Raw genomic sequence first — 14,150 nt, 5'->3', positions numbered from 1 at the left:
GAAGCGTTTATTGCAAGGCAATGGTGCAACCGGCTTTGGTGAGAGACCAGCCAAGATGGAGCCCAAAACGAACGCGCCCGTCGGCGAGATGATGATGGTAATGGGAGTGTTCCTGGATGGTGCAGGTTGTGGTGAGATTGACCACTGCAGTGACGATATCCGATAAGACAGAGACTGTGCTCACACTATATATATATGTTTACATGGAAGGCAACAAAAAAGAAAAAGCGAATCGCGTTGTTTTAAAATATTACGCCAAAAGTAAGTAAAACCGAATAAGTATAAAAAGCACCAAAACGCGGATATTGCTCTATGCTTTTCTTTGCCCTGCCTTTCACAACCAAACGTGTCATCAGTGTGAAGGAAGTGAGTTCCGTGGTCAGTTTTTGAGGACAGTAGAGTGGACAAGTGTTCCATTTTTTACAGATACAAATAACAACAGATATGTCAGGGAAAACCGTTGAAGTGCACACTTAATTCCTTGGCAAGAAACTGCAGCCCTCGACCTTGTCTTGGAAGCAGAAACAGTAATAAAGCAGATGATACGTGCAGAAAAGCAGGCCGGTACCTCACACTGCGTCATTCGCCCAGCGATCATCTTTTCTGCTTGTTCTGCAGTTTTGTCTCTTTCAGATCTGCTTTTTTTCGAAGGTGCACTTGTGTGACTGCCCAACTCCCTACATTGCTTCTACTGCTACTCGTTTCGGAGGGGAATACTGCTGTGGACGAATTAAAGAGCGTCTACCCAAAAAAGGCCCATCTCATGCTCCACGAGTTAAATTTCCCTTTCATTTTGTAACAGCATAATCTGTTATAAGATTCCGCAATGTAGCACACGGAACGATGGCGGGGGGTCAGGCGATTCGATGACATACTGATTGTAATGCACACATCCGGTATAGCTATCGCAGAAGGAATTGCAGTGGTCAGAGCAATAATGCAGTGACTGAGCGGTAACTAAAGCTTACTTTTAACAAAAGTGTGGCTAACACATTCGATAAGGTGACAGCTAACAAATTATTTAGGGTTACCAAATAATCTAATTCATTGGTAGTATTTATGTGCCTGTTGTAGGATTTTTCTGTTTTGTTACAAATATAAAAAATGCGCGCCATTGGTATTAATTAAGCGATGGTATTTGAACGCACCAGTATGCAGGCCTAAATTTAAGGCTTCAAGGTTGGCGTGATGGGCACTTCTATAGCAACGATTGCGATTTCAACAAAAAGGACAGGGCAGAAAATATATCCCACCGTCATATCTCTTGGCGGTGGATTTATGAATAGGGCAACATAACATCTGGGCGAGAAAGTAGGTGGTAAATTGTCGCCACTATACAGGGTTCGCATAGGTCCTCTGAAAACTTGAAAACCCTTGAATTTAGAAGTGTCAATTTCAAGGCCTGGAAAGTCCTGGAATTTTTAAATGGTCCTTGAATACCCTTGATTTTTCCGGAGAGAATTAATGGCCCTGCCTTTTCACAAGCATTTAAAGTGTTTGTCATGGATTTTAGGTGTTAACAAATGTAAAGAAACATTGTAACAATCAAGTTTCAGTGTATTGCGTGAAATTACAAGTTTGGTGGATTTTCATTATTACAAGGCAACAATGGGAGCAGGCACTTGTCAATCCAATCCATATCACGATACAATCCAGTGAAAGCCAGCTTCTGTTCTCTATCTTACATCTTCCATCTAGTCTGTGCCTCATACGCTCCATCTATGTTTGCTTTTACGTGCAAATGCTGGACGTGCACACAGTTCATCCTGCCTTGAAGCAACACTTGCTTGACTTAATTCCAACTGATGCTCTTGCTGACAAAGCAGGAGATGCAGGCAACATGAACTAAGTTTTGAAATCAAACAGCCTCAGAAAAACACAAAGAAAAAAGAAAACCTGTAAATACCAGCCATGAAATAAAAAAAAATTAAGCTGGGGGAAGATTTACAAACCCGTTAGCACCTATCTAAATGTGCACTAATGTGCTTAGGTATTGTGCAATAAAAAACTTTTGCATTGTGTTGGAAAGGTTATAAATAATCCCAGATAAAACATTACATGGGGACTTTGAAAATGTGTTTTCTGGTCCTTGAAAGTCCTTGAAAACCCTTGAATTTTTGCTTTTTGAAGCCTGTACGAACCCTGCTATATCTGTTTTTCTAGTATCTCGTAATTGTTTAAAGTTTGCTTTGCAATTCCACTGCCCTTGGGGAACAGCAGCATTTTGAATTTTTGTTTGTATTTTATTTGACTGTTGTTTTAAACTACTAAATGTATTTTTCTAACTTCAGTGATAATTCAACTGATCGAATCGTTTTGCGGACCAGTTCAAGCTCCCGAACCGGTTCGCAAACCGGTTCGGTACGTGATTTTGTCGAACCAGAACTGGACCGGAACGAAATGATTTTGCCTGAACCAGAACCAGAACCGAACCGGTATTTTTTTTGGTTCAACACGGTGATATATATATATATATCGCCTGAGTTTATAACATCGTAGCGAGGAAAGCGGCAGTGTTTCTTGCACAGTTGGGGAAAACCAGTGAACCCGGATAGCAATGATGTTGTGCTGAAAAGGCTTCCAGAAATATGCGTTAATTTGGCTACTCAGCGTAAATTACACCAATGTATACTAACAAATTTCATTCACGTGCAGGTAGATGGAATTTGAGTAAACTCTCACATTCATACATATTTTAAGTTTAGGCTCTACAGTAAAATCCTGCTACAGCGAAATTGACAGGACGTGCAAAGAATTTTATTGAGGCGAAATCTGCCCCAACACACCACGGAAGGGCAAGAAAAATAACCCCATATATATTATCTGCATCATTGACCGCAAAATGCAATCTTTAGAAATAGGAGTGACATGCAGTTACGTCATGTTTGTTCGTGTAGCAAACGTCAGTGGTGGTCTGTATTTTTGTTTTCCTTCCCTCACTTAAGGAGTGCGTTACAGTTACATGGGGGGAGGGGGAGGAGAGAGAGAGAGAGAAATGAAGTTAGAAAACATATTGAAGCGAAGCTTTAGTGTTCTCACTGATGGCGTCTGCAACACGAAAACGGGTGAAGTGAAAGGGCAAAAATGCTTCCCGTGGCTCACGTTATGACGCCGGCATCGATCCGATTGCTCCATTTCAACATGGTTGAAGCAGTCGAGGTTTAGAGAGGGGTGCATGGACGGGCAAAATTAGACAGAAAAATCCTGCACCCCACCGTGTAAAAACAACGGTGACCCGTCACGAGAAAGCTTTGCGTTCAACCGTCATCGTCGTTAGACGGAGGGGTGCCTGATTTTGCTGTACAACATGGCATATCTAGTGAGCTGATTATTTGCAGATAGCTGCTAGGCCATTGGAAGGCCCCCTGTCACTTATGGCAGGAGCGGCGCCCGTTTTCTTATCCTCTGACGGGGCACGACAGAATCTGAACAGGCAAGCCACGTGCGCTTGCATGAATCGCGAGCACACGCACTCACAATTAAAATACCTTGATACGGTTCAAGACGAAACAGGAAAACATTATTTTTTATTTTAACTTTGAAGATTGGTAGAAGGAAAACTGCAATGACCGCTGCTCACAGCGCATACATTACGACGCAGCGCCAGCAGGGCGCATTCATGATTTCAACTGCGTACAGATTGGCTGTAGTAGCTGTAGCTCTGGCCTAGTGAACTGGGCCTGTACCTCGCGTAAAGATGGCCAGCCACATCGTTGTCACCAGCAAGCAGTGGTGTCCATCTACGAGTTTGCTTTTGTTTGTGGGTGGTGGAGTGGGCGCATGGCACGCGCTTTCAGTGAAACTAGTGAAACTAAGTACTCTGAATCTATAAAAACTACATACGGCTGGCATTATGCTCATTTTATTGTAAAACAAATGTTCAAAGCTAGCCCCACTGAACGAAAATTTCATTAAAGCGAAAACAAGCCAGACAAATGGTTGGTTGTTCACCCCTCGGACCTAAGTCATTGGCACTGTTTCAGTTCGTGTACAGGTGCACATTTTTTCTTGCCCTTTACGTCTTCCTCTCTCTCCCTCTCCCTCTCTCTCACACACACGCACATGTGCATGCACGCACACGCTTGTGTGCACACGCACACACAGACAGACAGACAGAGCGATGAATATGGCCAGGGATTTGGTTTCAAAATACAGGAATGAATGAATGAATGAGAGTCTGGACGCACGTGTGAAGACGATGGTAAAACTAATGACCTGACCGGGGTCCGGTCTTCGGCAGAGAAGCTTCGGTAATTGAGCGTGGGGTATAAATTGGGCCTGTATACAGCAGTAAGGAAAGCTTCGAAAATGAATGAAAACAGTGTAGCATTGACTTGCAGCCATCTGCTTTTGCAATTTTGGCTTTCAAACCTTAAGAAACTGGAGAATGTAGGATTACTGGTTTTTTTGATCGCTGGAAAACACCACGCGTGGCAATGCAAGGTGCCTAGCGGTGTCGACTCTCTTCCGCACTGGCTGCTTGTCTACTGTGTTTAGTACATCAAGCTTTTCCTGAAGGGAAAGCACCTCCTGTTTTCGTAACGCCATCAAGGCACGACAAAGTTCACGGTTGCAAGTTCAGCGGAGTTATCACAGCTTGAAGCGCACGTTGACAGTGAGAGCACGTGCTATTCTTGCGGTGGTGCTTTTATGGCAAACACGCACTTCCAGCATTCCGAAGTGAAACTTCCGTTGTAAGCCCAGTGATGATGGTGATAGCATAGAGTAACGTGTAACGTAGGGCCATCTAGTGGTGACGAATTGCACCCGCAGGCGGCTTCATGCAGTCAGTCCCGTAGCCAAGCCTGGCCAAGGCTCGTCAAACGTCAAAATGGCACTCCACACATGTTGCCTGGGCAGGTTCGGAGTGGCAGATTGCGACGAATGATCCGGGAACGTACTCTGAGCCATGACGTAACTGTGAGGATTTTAATACATGGGACTGACTCTATGCGAGTTGCGCCGTAACTAGACGAAAACAACGTAGCTAGCAGCCGGGAAAATGCATCGCTGAGAAACATAAGAGCGGGGTTCTACTGTATTTTGTTGAAGCGAAAATTTCGTTTTCAGTGAAGTGGAGTTCGTTGTAGTTGGGTTCGACGTATCTTTGTTCCTGGAACCTGGCTTCGCCGTGCAAACCATACTGTTCTTTCATATTTTTTATTTGTATATTTTATATTTCTCTTCAAAATTTCAACACCCTGCTCCCCCAGACAAAAATCCTAGGTGCGCTAACGGCTTCAGACAAAACCATTGTTGAAGATACGGCAGACTGAAAACACCACAGTGTATTGTGGAAAGCAGCTGTCATGGCTTGCTTCTTGCATGCTGCGTGTGCGTTAGTTGCAGGCCTGTAAAATTGTTAGTGGAATTGTTCACTTCCGGCTCTGTTTCAAGCTCACTCTTAGGGTGTTGTTTGTTGGTGCTTGCTTTACACAGCGTTGATGGTGAGGACACCTTTTGAGGGTTGTAGCTTGTTTTCACAAAAAGCTTCTTAACAGGAAGAAGCGAGTGTGCAGCCATCCTCTCTGGATGCACCACATTTGGGGTGCATGTTGAGGACGAGGAGCAGGGTTTGAGGTACAGTGCTTACCCGGGGGAAGGAGAGAGGAAGGAAGGGCCTCACTGCTGTTTCGCCTTGCCCCTGCAGTTGATGGAGCACCTGTCGCAGCTCCCCAACCAGCGGGTGCGGATCTACATCGACGGGCTGTGCTCGGCCAGCATGAAGGAGCGCACCCAGGTCAAGCTGGAGCCCATTCGTGAGTCTGCTGGCGGGCTGGGAGGCCGTTCTCATCTCGAGGGCACGAGGGGCGTCCCAGTGCGTTGCGGCAAGCAGAAGGGCTGCGCACAGAAGGGGCCAAGACAGGGTTGCCGGGTGTCATTTGAACAAAAGAGGGGATCGCTTTGTTGTAATCATTGCCTACGTGTGCATAGAGAGATTGCAGTTTTGCCAAGTCTATCTCATTATGGTGGAATCTTGATGATGCGAATCTAGCAGGCCCACAAATATATTCATATAACCTGAAGTTCATATGAACCAACACAGACCAAAATTTGAGCACCAAGTAACAGCTTCATTTATTTCTTTTCTTGCTTTTGAAATTCATAATGTTTTTCTGCTTTTTCTTAACCTCCATGTCACCAAGCGGTCCTTTCTGGAGCAGGTAAAACTTCTCACTCATGTCGCAGTCGTCTCCTCAGTCATGGTGCCCAAGCTCACTGCATGCCGCAACACGTCAAGGGCATGCAGGGTTTCGCTCGTGGACAGGGGGCACTTCCGCCACAGTCCTTGCCGTCAGTGTCTGGCTGCTTCTCCGGATCCTTCGTCTCGTCGACGATGTCGTCAATAGTCCAAACACTGCAAGTGGTGAGATCGTCATCAATGGTGATAAAATCATCCGCCGAGCATTCCACAAAAGTAGTGAACAGTTGTGTTTATGTAATCTAGATGGCGCTAGGCAAGCGCCTTATGACGTCAGCTGACACAGGCATTGTATGTACTCATCACGGACTAATAAAAAATCAGTGTTGTTCGGGGCACGGCGGATGCGGTTTACTTCGAGGTGCCTCCGGCGTAGTCGGGCGGGGCATGCAAGGCAATACAACAGGCGACGCCGTCGGCTTTCTCCTGGAGCACTTTTCCATCAACGTTCACTCCAGCCACAGTCACTTTCTTGAGCCACATCAGGGGCGGTATTCTCGTAACTGTCACTTTTGAAAACGCCCCTTTTGCGCCCCTTCCTCGTGACGTACTTCCGGTTAAGCAGTAAGCGTTGGCAGTAGGTTTGCCGTGCTTGCGTTACGTCACTTCTGGTTGTTTGCTTTTAGCCAATCAGGGCTTGCCAAAAGGGACACTTTTGAAAGGAACGCGAAAGGGACAAAACTCGAGAATACCGCTCCAGGAGGATTTCTTCAAGCCTAAAGGAGTAGTGACATGAAATTTCAAAGCTGAGATAACTATGTAAAATACTTCCTTTTTATCCGGAGATATCACCCAGCAAGTTTCAACAGTAACCGTTCAGGATAACACATTCTTAAATCCATTTTATCTTTGCCCACACAAGAAAGCCCAGAGTGGGCCAGCATGACATCATCTGCTCCTTTCCCCAAGCTGCCAACGTTGGAGCTCCCGTGACGCAGCCAACGCGCTGGCTGGTGTTGGCGCTGTCTGCTATGCCGTGTGTCATGGTTTCGGGACTGACGTCATGCTGCCTGGCGTGCGGGGATGGTGAGGACCTCGGCTGGTCTGGACCGGCAGCGGTGCGACAAGAGTAGCGACGTCATGGGGGGCGCCCTCCTCCTGCCATGGCAGCTGCTTGACATTTGTTTTGTCAAAACCTAAACTGACGCGAATAAATGACGCCGCGAAGGATTATTTGCACTGTGATCAACCGTATAATGTGCCATTCTATTATTAGTGGGCTGGTAGGAACCCCATAGCAGCGAAAAAAACCATAGCGTGAAAATCTTGTGTCAGTACTCCTTTATCATGCTAGGCTGTCTTGGCCTGCTTGATGTTCACGGCGAAGCGCTGCCCATTTTGCAAAATCATGTCGCATACCCCAACATTGGTGAATGATGTTGCCGGTGGCAGGCCAAGCTCTTTTGCCAACTTGCTGACTTCCTTTTCGCTTCGCTGTCGACCTTATTCAGAATCTCCAGCTTCTCCTTGAAGGAAAGGGCCGTTCTTTTGCGCAACATAACTGGTAGCCTTGTTAATTTGGATGGGAAAACCCCTTTCACAGTAAAAATCTCACACACGTCTCGGCAACCAAACATCCACCGTGCGTGCAGACGGCGGGGAGCAGCTCAAAAGTCCCCGCATTCTGAAGGCGCGGCACCTCACCCAAGACCAATGAGGTGCCAGCAACTGAGTTTTGTCGAGTCGCTAGTCGACTGCATCATAAGCGACTGCCCACCCAAGGCATTCTTCTCTCCGGAGCGGCGTTGCCCAGAGCCGGGTGGTGCGGCTGTGTAAGACTGGTCGCGCCGCACACACTCACACAGCAGCCCGGCTGTTCCCAAAGGAAGACCGACAAAGACGAGGGAGAGCTTGTATGTCGCTCTCACTTGCTCACTCGGCGGTCAGAGCCGCTCTGGCGTGTCCGGAGTCTCACCAGCTCGTTCGTATCGTCCGCCGGTCGTGGAGGTCCATCTGTAACAGCTGAAATTTTGCCAGAACTTCTGAGAATTTCATTTCCTCCTCAAATTGGTATCACCTATAATTGTATCATTGAGATTCCACTGTATAATGAAATAAAGTCTGCAGCAGCAAGCGGAGTGGCTCTTGCGGTATTTTGTTACCTGGAAAGGTGTCGCTCGCGTTTCTTTTTCTTTTCTCCCCCCCCCTCCGCCCCCCCTTTGTCTCCCACCATTTGTTCCCCCCTTCACCAATGTAGACGGCAGACAAGGGATTGCTGGTGATAGAATAGCAAGTGTGCCTAAGGGTTGTGTGTTTATTTCTTAAAGGGGCCACGCAAACAAAACATGTCTGGTTAATTCGAAATATTGCCTTGTTAGATTTATACTCGCACCACTTTTAATGTAAACTTCACCCAGATAAGCTATACAATTAAAAAAAAGAGGGAATGGCCATGTGACTCACTGGCTCATTTCCCGCAGCAGAATATGTGACCTAATATGCACTTCTGGTGCAACTGGCTGAGGCTGGTAAAAGCAAACACAAGTTTGGCAGGGCTTATAAGCCTGCCGAATGAGCTATTTTCGCTTAAATGTAGTGCGTATTCATTTTGAAGCAGTAAGAATGGTGGGGTAAACAATGACAGTTACAAAAGTGCACGTAAGCACATGTTAACATAGAGGTATGAGTGCGTACTGCTGTTTGCACTGTGGGCACTGTGCTTGTGATAGCTGCGCAGAAGTGCGGTGCTTGGTGGCTGTCTCACACGACACTGGCCGATTGGCATAAGCATTGTCTTATATGAACCTGTTTGTCGAACATACGCCATGTTTCACGAAATGATTACTACCTTCTCTACCAAAACCAAGCCAGGTGCAAGTGTGGTCAAAGACAACGCAAAGGTGGACAGTCGTGTGGAGCAGTGTGGTGGCGCCATTTGAGAGGACTGACGGTAAACAAGACTCCGCAGTCCGCTGCAGGCTGAACGGCGCACTTGAATTTCGCTTAAAGACCCTTCCTTGTGACGTCATGGCAGACATTATGAAGCGTACAATTTGGTGGTGGAATGAAAATTTTCACTTGCATTGATTAATTTCTCAGTGAGAAAAGCCCTGTATGCTGCTGGACAAGCACTCCCAAAGAAAGACTTTCTTTGGGAAAAAACTATGAAACGCCAAATCCTTGCATAAAACGAGCTCGTATTTTGTCTGCATGGCCCCTACTAATTAGTGAGGAGGCACGACAGGCTTGGCGCTTCATTTTGCTTTCGCTGAAGGCCTCTGGTGGCTCTCTTGCTGCGACAGAGGGGCCCATCCCGGAGGACCGCTGGCTGCTGGTGGCGGCGGGAGCCGAGTGCATGCTGCAGGTGGAAGTGAGCCACCGCAACGGCCGGCACGCCCGGGGGGGCGCGGGGGCCCTGGCGGCCGTGGCCCCCCGCTTCCCCAAGCCCAAGGACGAGTCCTGGTTCCTCATCCTGGGCTGCCGCGAGCGCCGCGAGCTGCTGGCCCTCAAGCGCACGGGCAGCATGCGCGCCACCTCCAGGCACCACGTGCGTCCCCTGCTCCCCCTCCCTCTCCCAGACTGGGCAGGCCCGCACAGCCCTCCTCAGAGCTCCCCAAAGAGGCCCTGATTAGCACAAGGCTCGGCCTAGAAGCTGTGTCCCAGGGTTGCGTCGTGCCTCTGTGGCAGCCAGGGGTGCCGGGCCAGCCTCCCCCACCACTGCGGGCCTGGGGCAGCCACTCTCCGTCGTTTCCGTGGCAGCACGCAATCAAAACTGCCTGCTGCCTTGGGGTGAAAGCTCAGGGGGCTCTCTTGGGCAGTCCCCCAAACGCGAAGTACTGCCTCGGAAAAGTGGCACTTGTGCAGGAGTCACTGTGTCCACCCCCAAGAAATACTGTTTCAGAGATCACCGGCATTGTGCTCTCTATCCTAGCAAGTGGAGGGCACACAGTTTGGCAGTTGTTCGCAACTTGGGAATGAAAAGCACTGCATCCATAAGTATATTTTAAATGCTGACAGTTCTGACAGTTCTCATTGCAAGAAATTACTTATTTTTGTAAATGCAGCTGTACTGTATGAAAACAGAACTTGGCAGCAGCAGTGCCATTGCAGAGTAAGGAGGAAATGTCGAAGCTTTCCACTGCCATTGAAAATACAGTGGAGCCTGGCGGATTCCAAACGGCGTTTGAGTTGATTAACAGCTTCGGTTTGAATGCGTTTAAAATGCCGCCGTAGCAGGCTTATAATGGGGCACCTGCTGTCTGAGGTTCGCACACGAGCCATTCCTTTTTGAGAATATTTTCTGGCTTTTGTGTTAGCCATTTGAGCTTCCACTTTACTTCTAACCTCCTGTAGTTTTTCTGGCTCGAATAGTACTGCGAGCAAAGGGGTCTCTTTAGTTATCTTCAGAAAACTTGAGTGTGGATTGTCTCATGCAGGATTGCATTTATTTCATTACATGTGCTTGTTTATGCTTCCTCCAGTAATTGAAACTGCACCTGGGAGGTGCCACGTAAATTTCGCATGAGAAGTTTCAAGCTCGTTGGCATTGTGCTGTGATTGTGAGTCCCTCGAGGCTTGGTACGTAAAGTAATGGACTCTAGTTAGCCAAACGTGAAAGTTGCATTTGTGTGGATGGAAAAGGCCTTGTGCTGCTGAATTCAAGGATGCAGCTGTGATCCCGGCTGCGGCAGCCTTTTTTATGGAAGTGAAAGACTGAAATGCCCATGTGTTGAGATTTCGGCACACGTTGAAGGCACACTGAGGGGATCAAGACTCACCTGGAGCCCTCCGCTATGGCATGCCTCGTAGCCCAGTGGTAGCACTTGCGCGTGAAATCTCCAGAATTAAAAATCACAGTTGCGTTCATCGTGTGATTGTGTATGCTGGTTCGAATAATGGCGCCACAACCTAGTTTCAAGCCGCATTACACGTGGCTGAGAAAGGCATTCTTTCTGCACAACGCTGTCATTGGAAATTAGCTTATAACAGTTGCTAAAGCTCGTCTATAGTAGCATAATCACAACTTGCCTAATGAATGCAGTGTTATTTGTGCGGCTTGTTGGTCACTATTTTATGGTCCTTGAGGGTGCCCTTCTGGTAACCTTCCAAATCCACCTTCAAGAGTGCACACAAAAGCTTCTAAACTGTTTGGTGAACCAGTCAGCACTTCAGCTCCTGGCATACCAATGCATATTTTGTGCTTTTCCTTTAGCTTGAGCGGTTTACAAATAAATGTTCGAAGTGTGACACATGGTGAGAAAACAACAATGGAATCATGGCATCCTGTGCTAGCAGTGAAGTGTGTTTCACCATTTGATGAGCTCGAGCAATGCCCGTGTTTAATGGGTGTTCTTTATGTGTAGTAACTGGGGTTAAAAATTGACCGCTCCTAATGGAGTTTATGGCTTGACCAATTCTTTGACAAGGACCCTTTGTTTCTTGAGGTGAGTGACCAGTTGGGCTTCTCCAGAAGCGTGGGTTTTGTGCTACAGTGAAACCTCGTTACAAGGGACACTCAAGGGGGCCCTGTAAACGTGTCTCTTGAATGCAATGTTGCTAACATGGCAAACATAGGAAAACCAACCAAACCACTTTCATTCAAGTGTCTCTTATAACCAAGTGTCCCTTGTAACAAGGCTTTGCTGTATCACATTGCAGAACTGCTTGTTACTTGAGCGGCACTTTTTCTTGTCAGAAGTATTGCTTGTTGCAGCTTTTTTTCTAAGAGAATCAAGCCATATTTTGTTTTTGATAATCGGACTTTTTCTTCACAATTGGTTGGTAAGCTTTGCTGAATGAGCCACTGTAATTTCACTATGTTTCTGTGTTTGATTCTGTATTCCGTATGTTACTGTATTTGATACAGTTTTTTCCCAATACTTGTTGAGGACAAGTCTTGGCATTACATTGAATTCTGAGGTAACATTTTGAGACACGAATCTGTCATCTACAAAAGAAAAAGGGGGAGAAATGTGATCTGATGTCTGATTCAGATTGTGGGGTTTAACATGCCGAAGCTACGCCTGGGCTTTGAGGCGTGGCGTAGTGGAGGGCTCCAGGTTAATTTTGACCCCCTGCAAGGGATCCTTTAATCGGCGCCGAAATCTCCACACACGGGCATTTTTTGCTTTTCGCCTCTATCACAAAAGCAGCCACAGCGGCCAAGAATGTACGCCGCAATGTCCTTGGGCTCAGCAGCACGACGCCTTGGCCACTGAGCCACCGCAACGGGTTCTTTTGTGTTGCCAAAGAGGCGTTCCATGTTGAACCCATTGGCCCGCACAATTGGTCCTGCTGCAAGTGACAGCCTCTCCCTCTGTTGCAGCTCACCTTCCGTGCACCCGACGAGATTGGGCGCGTCGTGTACACCCTGTACTTGCTGAGCGACTCCTACCTGGGACTGGACCAGCAGTACTCCGTCTGCCTCAACGTGCAGCCAGCAGCGTAGTAGCGGGACTTTCTGCCAAGGACAAGACGTGCCAGGGACCCCCGTGCACGCACTTGAAGCACGCGGAGAAGCATTTTGCCCGGAGCTGTGCCCGTTCAACCGCATGTTGACTCGCCATGGCTTCCGTCTTGAAAACGGGGTGTGGGAAGTGGACCTCACAGGCGGACTGGTTTTCCATTCATAGCGGCTTGACGCTAGTCCCCCTTGAGGTCTATGTCCGTGTGTCCATTTATTCTTTTTATATACAAAGAAGATTGTTATGCAGAGTTTGTTTGACTGAATAAAGAGATTGTTTGTGGAATTCCATCAAGAGCGGAGTGATCCCACATGGCCCAGTGGCTGAATGCCAATACTTTGTTTGCTCGTGCCCTGTCATCATAAACTTGACCATACAATTTCGTCACAGCAGAGCAGCTCCAAAACTTCCTCACAGAAAAAAAACAGAAGGTGCTGTTTCTGTTCTCGATTGTTCACTACGACTTCCCTATGCGAGAACTCTTCTACTCAAAGCACACACAGGTATAATACCCCTGTCACACGGGCACTTTCAATCGCGATTGAGGTGAATTGCGATTGAGTTTTCGAGCGCGCTCGACGCACTGCCGCTGCTAAACGGCCTGTTTCAATCGCGATCAAGAAGTTGCACCGCTTGCACTCGTGTGCCAGATGACGCTAACAATGTACTTGCAGCTGGCGTCTGGTAACTTCGCGCAGTCATAGGTATACGGAACTATGGAAATGTTACCGCACGCCTATTTGCGTCAAGTTATTTGACACAATTTGTGGCATTACTGAGCGGGGACGAGAGTATCACTGCTTTCATTCAATCGCGCTTGAGAAACCAGGATTGAGTTCGAGTGGGATTGAGCTCGATCACGATTGAAACTGCCGTGTAGCACGCGACCGATCCGGATTGAGCTCGATCCGGATCAACTCAATCGTGATTGAAAGTGTCCATGTGACAGGGGTATAAGTTGCTCCCGTGATGTTCTCAGGAAAGAAGGAGCGTCTGCATAGACTGAGCACACCCTAGTAGCTACTGTGTATGCACTTAAAGCATAAAATGCATCCAGCATCACTCTGCAACAGGAAAATAGCCACAGAATTCAGTGCATGCCAGCCTACAATGAAACCTGCCAATAATCCTAAACTTGACGTGATGGACATTTTCACTGGGATTAGTGCTTTATTTCTTCACTCTAAACCTTCACTGCATGCCTGGGATAAAGGCAGTCGTAAAATGCGCACAGCAGGACTGAAATGTACACACCCCTGCGCTCGTATCGTCTTTTTGGGTCCTGTAGCTGTAGCTATTTCGCGCTGTAGCTATTTTTTACAATGATGTATCAACTCGCCCAGCAGTACACTCTGCAGGTAGCATAGAACCTCTCGAAGCACTACGCGACGGGGGTCATTCAGGGAATGGTCCTTATGTAGGTTTCAGGTTCATGGTTTCATCAGTTTCATGTCATATTTTAATGGAAATGGTTAACATCAAACTACACCACCCACAGCCTGCTGTGATTGTTTTTTCTTGTTATAATAGCTCAATAGAAAATG

The 14,150-nt window shown here is 47.3% G+C and overlaps 1 protein-coding gene and 1 long non-coding RNA gene across 4 annotated transcripts in view; one reads left to right on the top strand and one right to left on the bottom strand.

Annotated features, from left to right (window-relative positions):
- Positions 1-12,896, top strand: part of LOC144153836 (activating signal cointegrator 1 complex subunit 3-like) — a 136,420-nt gene extending 123,524 nt beyond the window's left edge. Inside the window, exons 35-37 of the mRNA XM_077685565.1 lie at positions 5,651-5,759; positions 9,445-9,689; positions 12,468-12,896. Coding sequence (XP_077541691.1) covers positions 5,651-5,759; positions 9,445-9,689; positions 12,468-12,590 — 477 coding nt within the window. The 3' untranslated portion in view covers positions 12,591-12,896. The remainder of the gene's footprint in view (positions 1-5,650; positions 5,760-9,444; positions 9,690-12,467) is intronic.
- Positions 5,702-8,210, bottom strand: LOC144153843 (uncharacterized). 3 transcript variants are annotated; one of them, XR_013319393.1, is made up of 3 exons: positions 8,079-8,210; positions 6,179-6,358; positions 5,702-5,841 (listed from the first exon to the last, which is right to left on the bottom strand). It is a non-coding gene; the product is annotated as an uncharacterized LOC144153843 (long non-coding RNA). The 3 variants fall into 3 exon arrangements; XR_013319395.1 differs by having other exon boundaries at positions 8,071-8,165; XR_013319394.1 differs by having other exon boundaries at positions 8,004-8,137.
- Positions 12,897-14,150: the final 1,254 nt, after the last annotated feature.

Source organism: Haemaphysalis longicornis, unplaced genomic scaffold (genome assembly GCF_048455015.1).
Source record: "Haemaphysalis longicornis isolate Haplotype H1 unplaced genomic scaffold, Haemaphysalis longicornis Haplotype H1 scaffold_9, whole genome shotgun sequence".
In the NCBI taxonomy this organism is placed as follows: domain Eukaryota; kingdom Metazoa; phylum Arthropoda; class Arachnida; order Ixodida; family Ixodidae; genus Haemaphysalis; species Haemaphysalis longicornis.
This window is presented reverse-complemented; position numbering and strand designations above follow the sequence as displayed.